We start from the raw sequence: 18,055 nt of genomic DNA on the forward strand, positions 1-18,055 counted from the left end.
AATCGCTATATTGTGATCAGTGTGCACGGTGAATGTGTGTAGTGATTGTGGTGCAGTTTGGCATCCAGTGTACCTACCCCCCACGCAATCCGAGTCAATCGCTCCCGCAGCAGGTGGTTGTGTGATAGTTAAGTGTTTCGCAAAGTGTGTAGTTTTCGTCCAAAGCATTTGGACACGTGCAGTGCTCCGGTGGGATAGAAGCCTTCTTTAGGCCTCCATAAACTAGCGAGCATACCCGTGTAGCAAAGATAAATACTCTAGTGCGCTCTGACTGCTGCCGGCTCGGAAGGGACAGCCCGAGTGACGAGGACGACCAGCGAGCCGTCGTCGTAGCCGCGACCAGCGTCACATCGCAGGGCAGTGCCGGGAGCAGCAAACCCGCCAAAACGTCCAGCAAAATGAGAATGAAGCACAAATCGCCCTGCCTGATGCTCCGATTCATGCCTACGGATAAACATGGTAAGTACTACAGTCATCCTCAATTCCTGGGGGAACCTCAGTTATCTCCAAGGCTTCAACGATCCTTACAGTAAAACAGATTATGTACTTGATCTTGTCAGAAATCAGAATTCTTGGGTTGTGATCGTGTAATGTAGTACCTAAGTTGTTCTTTCAGTAACTTTTGTATAAATGTACCACTGCAACTAAGTAAAATACGCAATAGTCATGTTAAATACTGTTAATTTATAGGAAATCTCATGTCTATATCCTTTATTCTGAGTCACAGAACATGTACAGAAGAGACAACGACTAAAACTAAAACAACAATATAATGTGAAAAAATGTTTTTTGCTAACCGGCAGAGGAGGGTTAGGCAATAATTTGGCATAATGACGCACCTTCCTAATGGACGTGTTGATAGCAGCCGGCTGTGCGGCACCAGCAACAAACAATTCCCCATCCCATAGGGCATCTCCTCGAAAGCGTGCAATTCATACTGAAGACACGTTTATAATTAGATTCTCATAAAATTCCTTTCCCCTTCGCCGCGGCTGGTTCCGTATTCTTCAGGTACCGCCCGGTGTTTACTAACTGCAGGTGGACACACTGTCTACTATGTACCCGGGGCCGGTGGTGATGCTCTTTCTCTGCACTGCCAACTCTCACGTAAGGAACTGAGCGAAGGAGTGTGTTTGTGTTTGCACTGCAAGAACAAGTAAGAAAAAAAGGAACGATGAAACATAAAATCCCATCAGTACGACGATCATCACCAATCTTTAGCAGTTCATCCGTAACAAAGATCTCGTTTGGCTCGCCGTCTCTTACCATCCGCCAGACTTCCTGGGTGTTTTTGGCAGCAGACACTGCCTCACCTGTGTTGGATCAAGTGTTTGGTGTCGTCAGGCTTGTCTGTGGATAATTTTGTGGCGTATCAAGTGCTTCACTTTCTTTTTGGATCAAGCAACGCATCCCAAAATGGCTTTCGGTGGGTATCTGTGAGTTCAGGTTAAAATAACGAATAAAACCTACAGGTGACTAAGCGTGTGGATCAACATCGAAGGGACGCAACAAAACCCCGCACATGTGTCTAGCGAGCATAAAAAGCGTGGCCTTCAATCGTAACATCAGCTGCATATGCGCTGCAGCTTCGAAACTGGAATTCGAATCCCAGCCGGTCGAAAGAAGAAACCTATGCAACTTGGCACCAAGAAGACTCCAGTCGATGCCGGGCTTCCAAGAACTGTAGGCAACCGCTGACTCGCCTGCAAGTCCATGCGCACCATCGCACCACACCATGGTCCTCCCCGACCATCTGGTCCGTCCGTACTCGCCCAGCGAAACGGAAATGCTCCAGCGCATTCCGGGAACTACCGCCATTGCGGTGCGTGACCATTTACTCATGTTGATATTAAAAGGATCGCGTTGTCGGAAGGGTTTTGGTGCGTTCGCTATGATCATCATTGAAGTGCATCCTCCTCTCGCTCGCTCGCCCACCACGGAACGGCATGACAAATGCGGACCTTTTTTCATTAATAAACTCCTCTCGCCGGACAAACAAAGCCGAGCGGTCCCGCGAGAATTATCGCGAATGGGATCACTCCAATGAATGGGCCGGGACTGTGTACTATCACCGACTTTCACTGTGCCTAGCGATTGATCATTTCCGCAGACGCGTTCCCAGAACTCCCAGCATATGGTTTCTAATTTCATTACACATACATCAAGGGTATGTTCGTTGGCTCTCTCATTGGTAGATTGCTTTCTACATTGTTGCCTCTTCTCGTAACTCGTTCGAAGCGAGCTTACACTGAGTGAATAATCAAGTAAATATTGGAAAATGGCGTCCTCCTTTTGCGTTGTATGCAAACTCTAGTCTGTCTAGAAACAACCTGAGACACTAACCACGTTTGACTCCAACTCCGCAGTCCGAGATCTCGAGCCCAGCACACGCTGCATTCAGTTTGACATTCCGAAATCAACCTTCTTGAACCGAGCCAAGATTGAATCATCGTCTCGCACAGATCCGCTCGATTGAGGTTTGGTGTTTTCTTTTTTCGGGTTGCAGCCGATGAAACATGCAAAAACCATTTGCAAACACCTGCGAAGTACTCCAAGGGGTGGCTATAGGGTAGGTCGCGTCACCACAAGCAGAGAGAAAGAAAGAGAGAAAGCGAGTGTGTGTTAATGGGCGATCGTTCAACTATTTGTGTCCGGAATGCCGAATGTAAAAAGAGTGGCCACGAGCTGGTGCGGAACCAGAAGTGCCCGACTTTGGTTGATTTCTTTGTCATTGTCGGAATGTCCGTAGTATTGAGTGATTCATTGCGAGCTGAGAGATCCTAAGCTGTATTCGCAAAGCATCTTGAAGTTCAACATCCTCCGCACACATTTTTCCCGACTTTCCCAACGGAAACTGTTCTGCTCCTGTCCTGAAAAACCCCACCGATCCTCTTGAGAATGACCTCTTGTGCAATGCACTGCAACATTCATAGTACTCGACGCAAACTACTCCCAGGGATTGAGAGATTAGATAAGTGGATTTGGTTGGTTTTATTTTGCGGTTTTATGACGAAGGAGAGGGTTTTATAGAACCACTTGTCCATGTGCCTGCTTTCAGTGCAGTGTAGATTCTCTACCTCTCCCCATCCTCTACTTGATCTGCAACAAGAGTACCCACGCCTGCTCTATGTACGCTTGGTTCCTTTACCAAGGTAACCGCAGATCGTGCTCTTTCGAAGCCGTAAACCCTGCGCACGATCTAAGAAATAGGAGACCTAGCGAAGGAAAGAAACCGTGAAGAAAAGTGGCAGAGATAGATAGAGGGAAAGGGGGGGAAAGGTAGTGGTAGGTTAGTAGCAACAACCAACGTGGTTCCACAAAGCGAAGAAAACCCCATCCATCTCGATTTCGAAGATGAGTCATCTCGGCTTTGGCCAGATGCCAAAGCCATTCGCTCGACGATCGAAATAAAGAGTGCAAGCGAGAGGAGGCACCACCAGGCGCTAGACAGAGTACGAATGCGCTGCGGTCGATGCTCGAGTTCGCAAGTACCGCAGCGGGCATAAGAGATGTAGATCCCGAAAGAAAACCCCGAAGAAACGATCATTCAAAGTGAGGGCAGAAGGGATATAAAAAAAGAAACCCCTTGCACACAAACACCAAAGCAAAGCAGTGCGCTCGGGGAGATGGACAGACGAGGGGAGGAGTGCAGGATGAAAATAATTCACCTTAACCCCTCCCTCCGTTCCCGCCCATCTCCATCCAACGCACGCCACCGTCTTTCGGCCGAAACGTCGTGCCGTCTACTGGTGGAGATGCACATGATCATCGCCATGTGATTGCGATGGGCGAGTGCGCCGAATCCCCTCTCCCCCCCTCGTAATTTTCCTTTTCGATCATCGTTCGGGTCGGTCGGTCGGTCGGAAAATGGAATTTGGGAACTATTTTTAAGTTTGAACTTTTCTCACGCGCAAGGACGCGCCGCCATCTCGTCGTCGTCGTCGTCATCATCGTCGAGTCGTGCCGAGGAGCATTTTTATTTTCGTACCAACATCACGGAAGCCCGCTGCGGGGATGTCTGATCGACGTATGGAATTCAATGTACACACGTGTGTGGGTGTACGTTTATTTCCACCCACGCCGTCTCGCCGCGTTTGGAAGTGTTGCTTTTTCCCGATTCGAATTCGGTGCATTTTTCCAGTCGGGCGGTTTTGCGGAGTTGAAACGCAACCGCTCTACCCTTCGGAAGTGAGCGGAAAATGCTTCCTCAATGTTACTTCTTGGTCAACGGCAAGGGGGGAAAAATTTAAAAAACAAACCCTCACGTGCTAGGCCAGTGAGTCAGCGGCGATGCCGAGATCATCCTGTGCGTTGTTTCGCACATAAATCACGCTGATTTACGCCCGATTTGCTAATGATGATGAAACGAAGTGTAGCAATAAAGAGGATTTATTTTCAGCCTCTGCCACAACCGGCTTCGACAGCGCTTCGTGGTGCTTAGAACTCGACGTGGATTTGGCTGCTACCCGCGTCTCTACATGTTTCTAGCTGTACCTGTACCCTTGTACGACTCGAAAGGCACGAATTTTCCACCCTCCGCCCGGGAGGCCTCGCCGCAGTTCTCGGAGTTGCTTCGGGAAACCGACCACTCCGGTTTGACCATCGGGAAAAGAAACCCTACTGGCCGTACCATTTCTTCACCCTTCCACCGACCGCTCAAAATGGTTCGTTCGTGACTCACGGTTGCGCTATCTTTGCATTGGCATGGGAAGCGCAACGGCACGACGTTGGGGAGTCATCATGGCAAATCCATCCTTTTAGCACGCCTTTCTCTAACTGTTAGATGCTATTTCTGCATCGCGGGAGGGCTTTCCTGAAGTAACTGCTTTCCGCCCGGGAAACCACAACGGAACGCCCCGGCGGAGGAAAAACCACGTTCGAGCACAAGATCGGAGACACCGTTTAACCGCACACAACCGTCGATCCGTGCGGGAGGCGAGCCGCCAAAGGGTAATCCCTTCAAATCGGATCGATTCGATCTCCGCCGATTTGTAGCCGATTGTGATCGGCATCACGGCGATCGCGAGCCAGAGAGTTCATCAGTCGTCACGCATCTTAGGTTACGATTTGTGACAAACCCCGTTGCGTTGAGCCGGATAGGGGGGAACGGTTTGGTAGGCAACAACATTCAATCCCCAAGGTGTGGAGTGTACGGTTTCGACGGTATACTATTGGAACCCTGTTTTGTTTTACTCCCACCGAAATTCCTTCAACGCTTGCTTCGTGCCGGAAGATCGACAGCAACGTTTGAAGCTCGGATGGAAATGCTCGGTCAGGTTTTCGGTTGCGCCTGCCCACAGCAAACGATACCGTACGTAGACACACGACGCGCATACCACAGACGTTAGGCGAACGCGGCCCCAGGCCTGGAACTGGTTTTTCGTGCGCGCAACTCCTCCGTTTTTCCCACCCCCGCCCGGCCGCCGTCTGCGGGCGCGGATTTCTCCAGCCTTTCAAACGACCTTTAAAGGTTTCACGCAAGAGAGAGAGAGAGAGAGCCAGCTCACGACGGATACGTCTCATGTGGCGTTTGGCTGGTAACGAGAAAAATATGATATTCAGGTTGGAGAAAATTAAACTTTAGCTATTTGAGCCGATACTTTGATGTTTTAAATTATTTTACAAATTAAATTTAGCATAGACAAAAATCATAACCGAAAATGAATAACCACACCCTTACTAATAACTTTCGCTTTTCCGGTTCTGTTCTGTTTCCGTTTCATTGCAGCCATCCATGGTCAGCACAAACGGCACAAAGATAGTTGCGATGATTCATCGATCGCCTCCAGCACCCGGGTTCCCCTGGCGCGCAGCTGTTCTAGTCCCGCGGTATCATACGGTAAGTTTTGGAACTGTGAAATTTTCAGCAGGAATGCAAACAAATTCGACAGCCGATAGCATGAAATCATCCCGTAAGAATGCTCCGATGGGGGACACGGTGAGAGAATGGAAACATGACAGCTGACAACGGCAGAAACTTCACAACATCCAACCCAAAAACACACGGAGGGTTAGGCAACGACGTGGGTTTTCGGCCCCCGAACCTGGTCAACTTTCTACAACCCACTCTTGCGATCGGCCGCATACAGCATATGACGCATCTTCGGCCCTTTTTTGATAGCGTGTGGCGGACGCGGCCGGTAGGCGACAAATAGGCCTACGTTTGTTTACTTTTTACGTTGCTTTTTGTTTTGTTTTAGCCGGCAACCGGTGGGAGAGCGGGCAAAAGGAAGGAAAAAGAGGAAGCAGCAGGAAAGATGGAATAATATACATCTTGTAAACAATAATGCGGACGTTGCGGGAGACAGCGGGAAGCAAAACATCGATCGCATTACATTACGCACACGCCACAGACGTACGTCACTCGCCCAGCAGTCACTGGACACTTGTAAATGTCAGTTGCGGAGCGCTCTTGGGGAAGGCAGACCAAGCGGAGGGAGCGCAGGGAAGCGACAGAGAGATTGTTTGGCAACACCCGTTTTGTGTGTTGTTATGGCGTCAATCCCGGGACACGCCAAAGGGCATCTCTCCCCAGAGCGCGTGCGGTCATCAAGGAAACGGGCAATGGTCAGCAGTTGATTTTTAATGAATGCGAGTACAAAAATAAGACGCGCCCGGAGAGTCGAACCACGTACATACATTCACACACACACACACGCGGCCACAGGCGATAACAACAACGGCCCGCTGTTTTACCCGCCGAGATGACCCTATGGCCTCCGGAGATCAACGGGATCGCGTTGCGCCGCGAACGATTCCCGCGACGTGGTCTCGAGATCCACGCCAATCCACTATCGTCGCTGGCCAAAGAGGTTCCTAAAACGGTTGATGCTCTCTATCGCGCTCCCTCGGGATGATTATAAAATCAACGGTCTATTGCCTATTACCAAACACTCGCCGAAAATCGCGCGCGACGTAGTTCTACATCGGCAGGAACGAGAATCCGGCCTGCTTGGTTCTGTCGGGGTTAGGTTTGATTGCATAACGTGACGCAATTGAAGAGCCGAATCAAGAAGGTGTGGACGAGCGGCGGCGGGGGCTCGAGCCTCCATCTTCGTGTGCCCGTAGCTGTGTCCCTCTTACCCAGGATCGCAATGTGCGCGATTACCCAATTGACGCGAACGGATCACTAATGGTTTGCCTCATGCCGCTCATGGCTGGCGATGATGAACCGGACGACGGGCTCCGGTGATCATCGCACCAAGGTGGAGGAAGGGCATGAGGCGAGGAGGTGAATGGAATACGAAGTGGAGGCCTGTTTTTCTATCCGCTTGGGTTTCATTTATTTATAAACCACAATCAAAAACTACCGGCCCCGACCTGTGCAGAGAGAAAAAGATTCTTGCGTGTGATCCCTGATGGACCTCTCTCGGGTTGAGGGGGTACACATTTACACGAAAACCGTTTCTCGCTGACTCATACGCACCTTTCGTGGACTCGCGGGCCGGCCGGCGGATAATAACCAAACGGCACGGGACGTTGCTTTTCGTCCACTTTTATTTTACTTGACCGTTGCGGCTTAAAATACAAAAAAAAAGAAAATAAATCGCCAGAGATGAGCTAGAGCCAGCCACCTCCAACCCTCCCTCTGCCTCGTTTACCCGACCACGATATGGCATCATCGGCAAACACCGGCAATACACCGGTGGTTTTTTTTTTCCTTCCCTTTTCTCGCCCAATTTGCTTTCGATAATCCATTTTGTCACTCGCCGTTTTTTGGTTGGCGTTCGTCCGTTTGTCCGCCCGTGTTGGGCCCGTGTTTGTTCGGCATGGTGGGCGGGTTGTCTGGTGGTGCGGGTTTTCTTCCTCAAGCCAAAGAACGGAAGAACCGGCGTTGGGAAGCGGAGAGAGGTTTGCAATAAATACCATTTTGCACGGCCACAAACCAGTGGGGCGAAAACATTGCGATGACATCAGCAGAGCGCGGCCACCGCCGTGGCACCATCATCATTCCCATCCGGCTTGTCAAACTACTAGTGGCGACGACGAATGACAACATCACCCCAACGACGCGCCCGCTCTGTGAAGTATGCGGAGGTTGTGCCGAGAGGGTGAGCAAAGAAACCCGAAAGGTGCAAAAAGCGAGTGTGACATCGGGGGGGAAAAGAGGAAAAAAGCAGAAAGTCTTTAGCGAATCTAGCTCATCCTTTTGAAGAGGTACACCGCCATCCCGGTGACACAGTGCGGCAACAACCGTGTCACGTAATCAACCGATCGGAGTGACTTTCCAAACGAAGTAAGCTAGGTTGGGATGCTTGAAACTGGGAGAATTGAAACGTCAAAGAGCTGTGGTACTCAGTCTCCCTTGTATGACCATTAACAACTAAATCCAAGTAGGTTTGACAACAAAATCCTGTCAAGTAGAATACAATTCTGGCTAGGCGAAAGCCAATGGACCCTACACTTCCTGATCTGGCAACCTTTCAAAGGCGATCCTCGTTGCGTTCACATCTATAAGACATAAGTCTCTCGACGGAGCTTTGGAATCCCCGTTTGGGGAACGATTTCACCTGTTGAATGCACGAGACTTTGAAGACTCGTGTGATGGGCGAAAGCAGCACCGCTCGAGGAATCACACAAACTCATACACGTTGTCGACACGGAAGATGCTGTTTGAAAACGCTACGAGCGACCAAAGGAGCAAACCAAGGCACCATCCAACGAACGAACATAAACGCCAAATGGACCTCCAGGTGTACGAGGTGAAGAAGACAAACGAAACCGCGGAACGATCTCTGCTGGCTTATGCTGTTGGTGTGCCTGCACGTATGACGACAAGGTACAGGCATCCAGAAAATCAACCGCCGCGTCGTCGTATCCGGTTTCAAGGCCGGTCAGACAACTTTTCGCGTCCCGAGCCTTCTCCGTTTGCCCGCTCCGCCGAAAGTTCGGCGTTCGGGCGGCAACTTGCCCCATTGTGGGCCCTTTTTTCTTGCCACGTCTCTTGAGGCTGGACGTGTGTATTGGTTTGGCGTTTAATAGGTGCCTGGGGCTGGGGTTGTGCATGAGTTTTTCTCCACCAAGTACCGTGCAGACGGAGACCTCCAACTTGCTGTGACCTAAGGCCGCTCTTGCGAGGCCGATACGAGAACAGTTGGTCGGGCCGGATCAAGTCTGTTCGTAACGTACGGACATAAGAGATATGCAGCCCCGAGTGTCGCTGGAGTGACACAGGTTCGCATGCACGCTTTTTGGCGTTGGTGTGCCGCGTGGAATGCACATTCATAAACGTTCAGCCCGTAAAGCAGAAACGCTTCCCAGCAAACCCACACGGACGGGCGTCCGGATCTGAAAGGTCCCTCTTTCAACGTTTTCGTTTTGGATCTCTATAGTCGGCTCAAGCGATTCTCAAGATGCTTATGATGTTGGCTCGATGGAATTTCGATAGCCCGCCGTTCTAACCTTCCCCCACGCATTCACCCACACACAAGCATACCCAGACGCACACACACACACACACGTATGTTGATCAACCAATAGATCACGCTGTTCGGTACGAAAAAAAAAGTCTAGTGGAAAATCGACGAAATTGGAAGAGACAACGCGAAGGTGTCCATCGGGACCAACGGAAAAGAGAAAAAGGGGCGTGAAAGTGTGGGGGATATTGATATTAATAGGAGCTTACTTCACTGCGGTCTTCGTGGTGCAGTGTCAGAAACACACACAAACCCGGAGGAAGATTCAGTGCCACTGGCGCATTAACGGGGTGCGCCGGAACGAAGAAACCGAGACGGAGGGACAACCCCGTCGTGTGAGCTGACAACTCTGATTTGGAGCCAAGAGTCATCGGCGTTTAATAACGTTCGTGTTTGTTTACAAGATTGCCCTTTTAATAACACCGGTTGACAGCACAGAAGAAGGTTGCCTGTGGGAGGAAGAAAAACCACAGACCCGCCCCTCTGCAGCTCCAGATGGCGCAGCATGTTTTCGTTTTCCTCTGTCACCCTCGCTTCGCTTCCGTCAGCCAGTGTGCGGACTAATTGGGAGTGACAGCTGGTGGTGCAAGATTGTATGGCTCGGAAAATTTCCTTCTGCTTTTCGGCAGGGAAAGTGTATGGAGGCCTATCAAGAACCGATATTTTAGAGTTACTCATCGACTCCGAGTGAGTCCCAAGCTTTGATGCCCAGTTTAGGGCAATTATTGTGGGCCCGAGATACACGCAACGCGTCAAATGTCTGGCGATTCAATTGAGCGAACTTCCAATCTCGTTTTCCCATACGAGGTTCAGGCCACAGTGGGACAGTATAATTGAGAGCATATACCGTTCGAAATCGACCAATCAACTGTGTCGACGGCTTCCCCTGCCTATAGCATGGCGACGCGGTTTGCCCTCCGTGGCTCCAAACCGGCATATCATTGAACTTTAATTGAACCGCAGACTACGCACTTCCCGAAAGCGGTCCACGATCGATCGACGTTCGATGTCGGACGGTCGGTTCTTCGCCGTTGTTGATTTTCATCGAGGTGGCGCGCGCGATCCCAACGTGTCAGCTATTTTAACGCTTGATTGCAGCGGAATCACAACACCTTCGGCCACTTGCCTCCACCGTCGGCACCTTCCGTCTTCGTTGGGTCGTTGGCTAGAACCCGGAATTCGCGCACACAGTCGCAACCATCTGGTGGTAGGCCACTGGTGTGCTGGTTATGAATGGCCAATTAATGGGAAACACCCCAACTCGTCGATAACGAACTTGAACCAGAGCATCGACCGCTTGAGGCGGGGAGGCCATTCAAGAAAAAAAAAAATGGCGACACACATAATTTTGCTGAAGTTTTGACGCCAGTACTTGCGGGAAAACAGGACACTGGCCGTCTGTGGAAACGGAATCACTTTCTGATAGCGGATTGTCCGCCGGATTTTACATCAGAGAGAATCTACGACGAGAGGTTCTTCCGATGATTCGCACCACCAACCCCAATCGAGAGTAGCATTATTCGGCGGACGTCCATTCAAAACGTGACCGAAAGCCGTGACTCAGGCCGACTGCGTTTGTGTTTTGGCATTTCCGTCCGCACTTCGAGCTCATTCGTCACACCATCACAAAATTGCACAAAATGGTGACATCGGCTACCATTGACTGACGGAACGAACCTTCTCCTCGACGACCGCGTCCTTTGGTGCAATTCTTTGTCAGTCAAGATCGAGGCGTTAACTGGACGCGTTTTCTCACTCGGCTTTTCTTCTTCTGTTTTTCCCCTCCACAGACATCGAATCACACCCTGCGTCGCACGTGTTTCCCCATCTGCTGCTCGGCAACGGTCGGGACGCGATCGATCCGTCAACCGTCGGTGCAAACTGCGTACTTAACGTCACCTGCCAGCAGCCGTCCGGTCAGCTCAAGCCGGGCCTCAAGTACAAACAGATCCCGGCCAGCGACACGCCGCACCAGAACATCAAGCAGTACTTCCAGGAGGCGTTCGAATTTATCGGTAAGTTTGGGGCTTGTTGCTATAGCTTAAAATAAAAATACTTCCCCAAAGGGAGGAATTAAAATTTTGTAAAAATGATAATGAGTCACCGGCTCACCGGTGCAAAAATATGGAATTAAAAATGTGTCCCACTTTGTTTTGTTGTCCGTGTTTCGGATCCTGCAGTTGCGGCAGGTGATCTTCACCTTCGTCCGTGTGCCAGTGGCCGGTGCGGCACTGTCCTTGGCCGCATCCTCCAACCATATCTCATTCCCCGGCTGTCTGAGAATGGGGTAGGGCAAACACACAGCAAAAGCAAAGGTTCTCACAAAGTTGAATGAAACGTTAACGACCATTTCTCTCTGATCTCATCGCGCGCATCAGCGGCCGCGGCGTCCGGTCAGAGTGAGTCAACATTGCGGCAAGGCAAAAACCTGCGCAATCCTCCCCACCCCCAACCCAGTGTGTTCGCCCGGTGTCAAAATGTTGACGAAAAGAAGTGGACATACGGGGCAAAACGGGGCAAAAAAGGAGGAATCCGGTTTTCGCATCATTATCGCCTGCGCCACTAGGCCCCACCCCCGGGGGGGGAGAGGGGGACGGTGGCGTGTCGGGAAATGAGAAGCTCAAAAAGCAACATGTATACGCACATGAGCCGAGGAAATATAGTACAATAAAAATGCTATTTGGCGATCTGATCTTGTTTATTTTGGTACGCGCCACCTCTCAACGGTGGTCGTTCCCGCCGACGTCCCCGAAGAAAACGGAGTTGATTTTATGGGGATTAGTCCCGGAAACAAACACGCGCTTTTAGCTGTGTGTGTGTGTGTGTGTGTGTGTTTAAAGGGGGTTATTTTTTTCTTCCTCTACTTTCCCCCACATGTGTGTTCCAAACCGTACCGTTGATCATCATCCCGTTCGGTGGGGAGGATACGTAAGAATTTAAATTTAAACCCACCAGCCGGACGTGCGGATGGAGCAAAAACGGATTGCAACTGGGTTCGGGAAAGCGTACCACCGGAGAGGGCACACCGACGCGGAGGTATGTCCTGGTTTCTGTTATTATTGGTTTTTTTTTGGATCAACCTTTTGCCGGCCGGCAACGAGCTGTGGGTTCTTAACGAAAATGCAACTCCAAACAAACAACCGCGCCAATACTTTGTTATTGGCGCTGGTGGTGTTTTCCTCAGGCACAGGATGGAAAATCCCACCAGGACCGATCGCGAAACGGTGGAAAACGAGTCCAAAACGAGTGTTTAAAACATGATGACGCTTGTTGTGTGCCCCGAACGCGTATTACGTACGTCCAATGACGGAAGGATTGTCGAGTGTAGCTTGGAACGGAACCGGAAGGGGTTCGAGAAAGCCCCGGAGGAGGGTCGCGTTTGTTGTGTGCGGTGGTTGCCAACAGTCGTTCGGAGAGAGAGAGAGAGAGAGAGAGAGTGTGTGCTACGGTTCAAATATAGCAATGACATCAACCACCGTCCACAACCCCAACACACACCCCACCCCACACCCATCAGCATCAGTATGTGAGCGGAGCCGTGCCGTCTTAGTCAAACGGTTTGGATTTATTTTTCAACCGACTTGTCCCGCTACCAACCACCCCCTCCCCCCACCACCAATGCCCCGCCGTGGGTGTGGGTCCTTTTTTGCGTTGTTGCGAATTCATAAATCGCAAAGATCGGTAGCATATTCAACCTCGCCGGCTCATGCTTCCTCTCAACGAATCCCTCCCAAAGTCCCCGAGATCCCCGAGGGGCCTCTGTTGTTGTTGACTAATGGAAGGAGATCTGACCACACTGTGCACACCTTCCGCCTCGTGATGGTATTCGCTAAACGAGCGGCCACCAGCGCGAGGAATGCGTGCGGTGAAGGAAGTTCTCAATTTCTGGACGACCTTGTACTGGCGACACCGCGGAACGGTTGTCTGAGACTGATGAAAGAGCTAACGCTACCTAAAACCGGTACGGTGGTAGAATTTAGCCGTCTCACCCCCCTCCCCCGAAGTCCCGTTAATCACCACCGTCGGGGACCCTTCCGGATCTTGGTGTCGGATCCTGCCACAGAACCTCCCCACCCGGAAGTTGTCAAAACGCGTGTTCGTCTCTCTCGCGAGTGGTTGAACGACCCCGATGGATAAACGGTAAAATAAAGTGTTTAAAAAAAAACGCTTCTGTTTAGTTCACACGCCTAAGGCACGAGTCTCTAGTCTCCAGCTTATCCGATAGTGAACTTCCGGAAGCACGGCGCCCTCAAGTCGTACCCCCCTTTTTTTTCATTTGGGCCAACCACAGCTTTCTGGCGGCTTTGCGATACGGCGTACGAACCACTTCTCTCGTAGGTCACATGTCATTCGGGGATGTTTCCGAGGGAAACATAATCATACTAATGCCTCGCAACATCGAAAATAGACCCACAGCTGGCACCGGAAAGTGTACTTTCTTTTAGAATGCTCGGAAAACCATATCGATGCGGCAAAGTAGAAGCAGCAACGCTTATCAGTCGCTCTGCTGCGGTTAGCGGTGCCGATAAGAGGCAGGGAGGCCTTCTAAATAAGGGGGGGTGACACAAAGCAAAAAAAAAGAAGGTAGAGTCAACAACGCACGGTTGCAGTTTCAGGGTCGCCCCGCGAGAGACTACTCCAAAGTTCGCGGGCTCCCCTGGAGGTAGTACGTGCCAAAAAGGGGGTGGATGATTTCGATGAAGGTGATACCCGCCTCCACAGGTGATATCAGTGTTGTAGCGGGAAGAGCGAGCACAAATTGGAATGTCTGACAGTGCGTGACACATTCCTCACATACAATCATTTGCGCTTTTGACTGATGACGCGCGAAGGATTAACGAGGAATTAGAGGGGATTGGGATACGGTTGTCGACCCGGTATCCATCCCGGTAGTAAAAGCTAATGCACACAGCATCCTATCTGTAGATTCCCCGCTGCGTCGTTATTTGAGATCAGATCCTCAGATCTCTTCTCGCTTAGGTGGCAGCTGTTAGAAGCTCCCTTCGAGTAGCCACCTGCTTAGTAGAAACCTGCACCTTCCCACCACTCGTTCGCCAAATGCCACTTTACAAACACTCAAACCAACCTAATGCACAGCTGTGTGTGCACCTGTACCCTTTACCTCAACACACGGGTAATGTTGCTACTACTACGACTCTTACAACCTACTTAGCCTAGCATAGTAAACGAGCCATGGTGGCCCAACGGGGGATGATTCGTGTCGCTGTGCGCCTAGCGATGCTAAATGTTGCCGATCGCAGGGCACACCAAAGTGTACACAGACAGTTCAAGCTCTCACACACACACACACACGCCCGTTCGCTGAGGGTGAGAGAGAGAGAGAGAGCTACCGATGGTTGAAACTGATAGCTAAAAAGAATGGACCAGTGCGAGAAGGGGTGATGTGCGCTGGGGGAGGAGGGGTTCGTGTACGGCTGTTTAAGGGTGGCACGGGGCAGGTTCGGTGGGAGGTCGGAGAGCGACAAAGCAACCCCTTCATCATCCCCATCCGTTCCGTGCGCCGTGTGTATGTGTGTCTGACTGGCTGGCTAGCGCAAGTTGTGCCGCCCCCTTCCCTCTCGCCCCCCCCATCAGGGCCGCTCGTCTCATCCGCGAGCTCCACGTTCGTTCGATGACTCACGAGCTGAATTTAAACACACAATTAAATGGCATGATATGAAACCGCGCTCGCCGCTCTCGGCTCCGCACTAAATCACCCCGTGTGTGCTGTACGAGTATACGCTCGTGGAGCGTAGACCTTAGTGTGGTACTTGGTACATTGAGGAAGTGGAGCAGTTGGCTCGTAATCGCCGTACACACCCACCTCCCCTCCCTGTTCCGGGGCAAGGGGATGGGAGGCTACGGTTCGAAAATGGTGCAAATGTAAGTAAATGTAACTAGTAAGAAACCAGAAACCAGCCAGCCAGCCAGCCAGCCAGCCAGCGCAAGTAAATGCCACGCGAACGAACCGTTGCCCGCGGCCTTCAGCGGCACATGGGATGTGTGAGGGAGTCTGGTAGCTACTGGAAACCACCACCACGCTTTGGCAGACTCGGTCCAGATGGGCTGGAACTGCCGAACCCCCAATGTGCGCAGGGTCGTATGAAGGCTGTCTGAGAAGGCGACAAACCGTGGGCAGTAGAAGAGCACATAGGTTAAACGCTAGTTTTGAACTATCTAAATCGTTACCATTTTTTGCGGCCTGGTTCTTATCAAACACTTTGGGAAGGGAAATCATTAGTACTCATTAAATGTTTACAACTCCTAAACTGTTCTATCTAAAACGAAACCAAATCAGATCCCCCTAGACTCTAGACTCGTGCTTTGGGAACAGTACCTTTTTTTATGTTCTCTTGAACCTGCAGAATGCCATCCACCACCATCTCCATTTCGGGCCGTTCCAACCCCCCGTCGTCGACCGAAAAAGTGCTTCGCCGCATGCTTACGTCAATGTCACGGCATGCTCTCACGGCTTTGCTTGCGTGCTTACCGTCATTGGAGGAATTTGCACAGGAATGTTTTCGAAAGTGTTCCAACGTGCTCCTGCCATAACTCTCCTACTGTAGGGGCTGCGGAAAAAGGGGGAAAGGAAAGGAACACTTGCGTCCGTTTCGGGGTTTGCGTGTGAACGAAGGAAAAATCTCTATCCCAGTACCTTCTGCTTCCTGGGGGGGGAGAAACGAAGGAACCGATGGCCGTATTGTCGGCCGAACCACCGGGTATGATACCTACCTTCGGTCACTCTCTGTGCCACGGTTGTCGTAGCATAATTCCTACACCGTTTCCAACAGGTTACACCGAGATGCGTGCGTGGTGTGTGTGCCTAAAAAGGAAATGTTGCGCGTGTGGGGGAGTTATGATGACGATATTTTTCGGCGGTCGAATGAGGACCTCCCCCTGCAGGAATAATAATAATAACAAGGTGGTCTCCGTCGAAGTGCGACAGAAGGACGGGGATCCCTCCATGGAAAGCGACCTTCACGAGGGAAACGTGAGCCGCCGCGCACAGTACAAACGAGGATGGGCAGGAAGAAGGCCGACATGCAGTGACTCACGATGGCGTAAAGCTACCAGGTTCTTCGTGACCATGGTTCGCTTCCTGTGGCTTCCACCGGAGGCGATTATCGTGTACGCTCGCGTGTACGAACCGCAACCTGCGTCGGTTGGTTGCTGGTGTTCAGGTCCTTTTGCCGTGGGACCAAACTTATAAGTCCATTCTTTCTCCGCATCGCGTCGCGTACCGAAAATAGAGCTTCGGTAGCGCCGTTCGTGATTTGACGCAATTAAATGGAACACGGTGGCCTAAAGTTGTTCTACTAGTTGTGTGTGTGTGTGGAGCAAATCCTCGACCATTAGTTTGGCTCTTTTTTCCCCTCTTTGGGACTGGTGCTGCGCCGCATGCCGTGAAATATCATGCGCATTTGGAACGAGGTAAATTTCTTCACAGACTTTAAGCCTTTCTACTTCGTTCAAAGTTTGTTTGAGTTTTTGTTTTTTTCCCTCCACCCGGTCGAGTTTACGAGCTACCTTCCCTTTTAGTCCTTTATCGGGTATTCCAAAGGATCGATGATTCACGCGACCCGGGAAGGCACGAAGAGGAACGTATCCTGCGTTGGTGCAGCCACGTGTAGACATTTTGCCTGCGGCTAGCTGATACAGCCCTTGCGCCCGATAAGCCCCTTGTGAGCGACACGTGTTGTTCTAATTTGGATGTCTGTTTTGTCCGTCCGGCACATTCAACAACCACCACCACGTAGTGTGGGATACGTGCGTTTTGGGGGAGATAGTATCAGCACCAGGACAAACGTAACGGAGCGATATGATAATAAGCCTATCAGTGGAAGAACCTTCGAAGGGATGCGTGGGGTTGCTGTCGTCCTGCATGGATGCGGGGTGCAGCTGGCCCAGAAATTGATTATGACATGATATCAATAGATAACGATGAACAGTTGCTTTTTTCGAGGCGTGCGGGAATGGCTGTGGAGATCCTCCCGAAGGTGGTGATGACGCATTTTCAACCAAGAGGGTTAGCAAAGCCCGTCGTACTCGAAACCAACACCAACGGGGGAAAGGAAGGAAAATTCCGTTCAATTGTCGACTCCGGTTTGCGTTCGCATTCGAGCAACAACACTCGAAGGGAAAGTAAAGTACCCTAACCCACACTAACCCCCCCCCGCTGCGCCTTGCGCCTGATGGAAGGACTCGTCGTGAAGCACTTGAGGGAAAAAGTTAAGGCCGTACCCCCTACGACACACACTTCAATCGAGTAGGGCTCGATCGATCAACGGTTGCGGCGACAAACAACAACATGTTCCAATGCGGGTTCGCCGGTTCCATCCAGCGCGTCGAGTGCGCAATACCACGCCATGCTCGAGTGACGATGAATCATCGCAGATCAATTATGAACTATTTCAGCTCGGCCGACCGGCGGGTGAGGGCGGCAGTGGTGGTGTTACTGTTTTCAATTGCTCTATAGCAATAGGGGGACCCCGCGGAAACGCCAACCACGACTATTCGTGGGGTGGGCTATAATTGAGTGCTAATAATAATAGATGGCGCGACACTGGGTGCTGATTAGCGGGACGATTTGCCTGCTTCCCCATCACATGACTGCCTGAAAGAGTGAAACTGTATCGAAC

At 51.1% G+C, this 18,055-nt stretch overlaps 1 protein-coding gene across 1 annotated transcript in view; it reads left to right on the plus strand.

Annotated features, from left to right (window-relative positions):
- Window positions 1-331: 331 nt before the first annotated feature.
- Window positions 332-18,055, plus strand: part of LOC131287982 (tyrosine-protein phosphatase vhp-1) — a 32,410-nt gene continuing 14,686 nt past the window's right edge. Inside the window, exons 1-3 of the mRNA XM_058317077.1 lie at window positions 332-459; window positions 5,729-5,839; window positions 11,207-11,431. Coding sequence (XP_058173060.1) covers window positions 399-459; window positions 5,729-5,839; window positions 11,207-11,431 — 397 coding nt within the window. The 5' untranslated portion in view covers window positions 332-398. The remainder of the gene's footprint in view (window positions 460-5,728; window positions 5,840-11,206; window positions 11,432-18,055) is intronic.

This window comes from Anopheles ziemanni, chromosome 3, assembly GCF_943734765.1.
Source record: "Anopheles ziemanni chromosome 3, idAnoZiCoDA_A2_x.2, whole genome shotgun sequence".
Taxonomy (NCBI): domain Eukaryota; kingdom Metazoa; phylum Arthropoda; class Insecta; order Diptera; family Culicidae; genus Anopheles; species Anopheles ziemanni.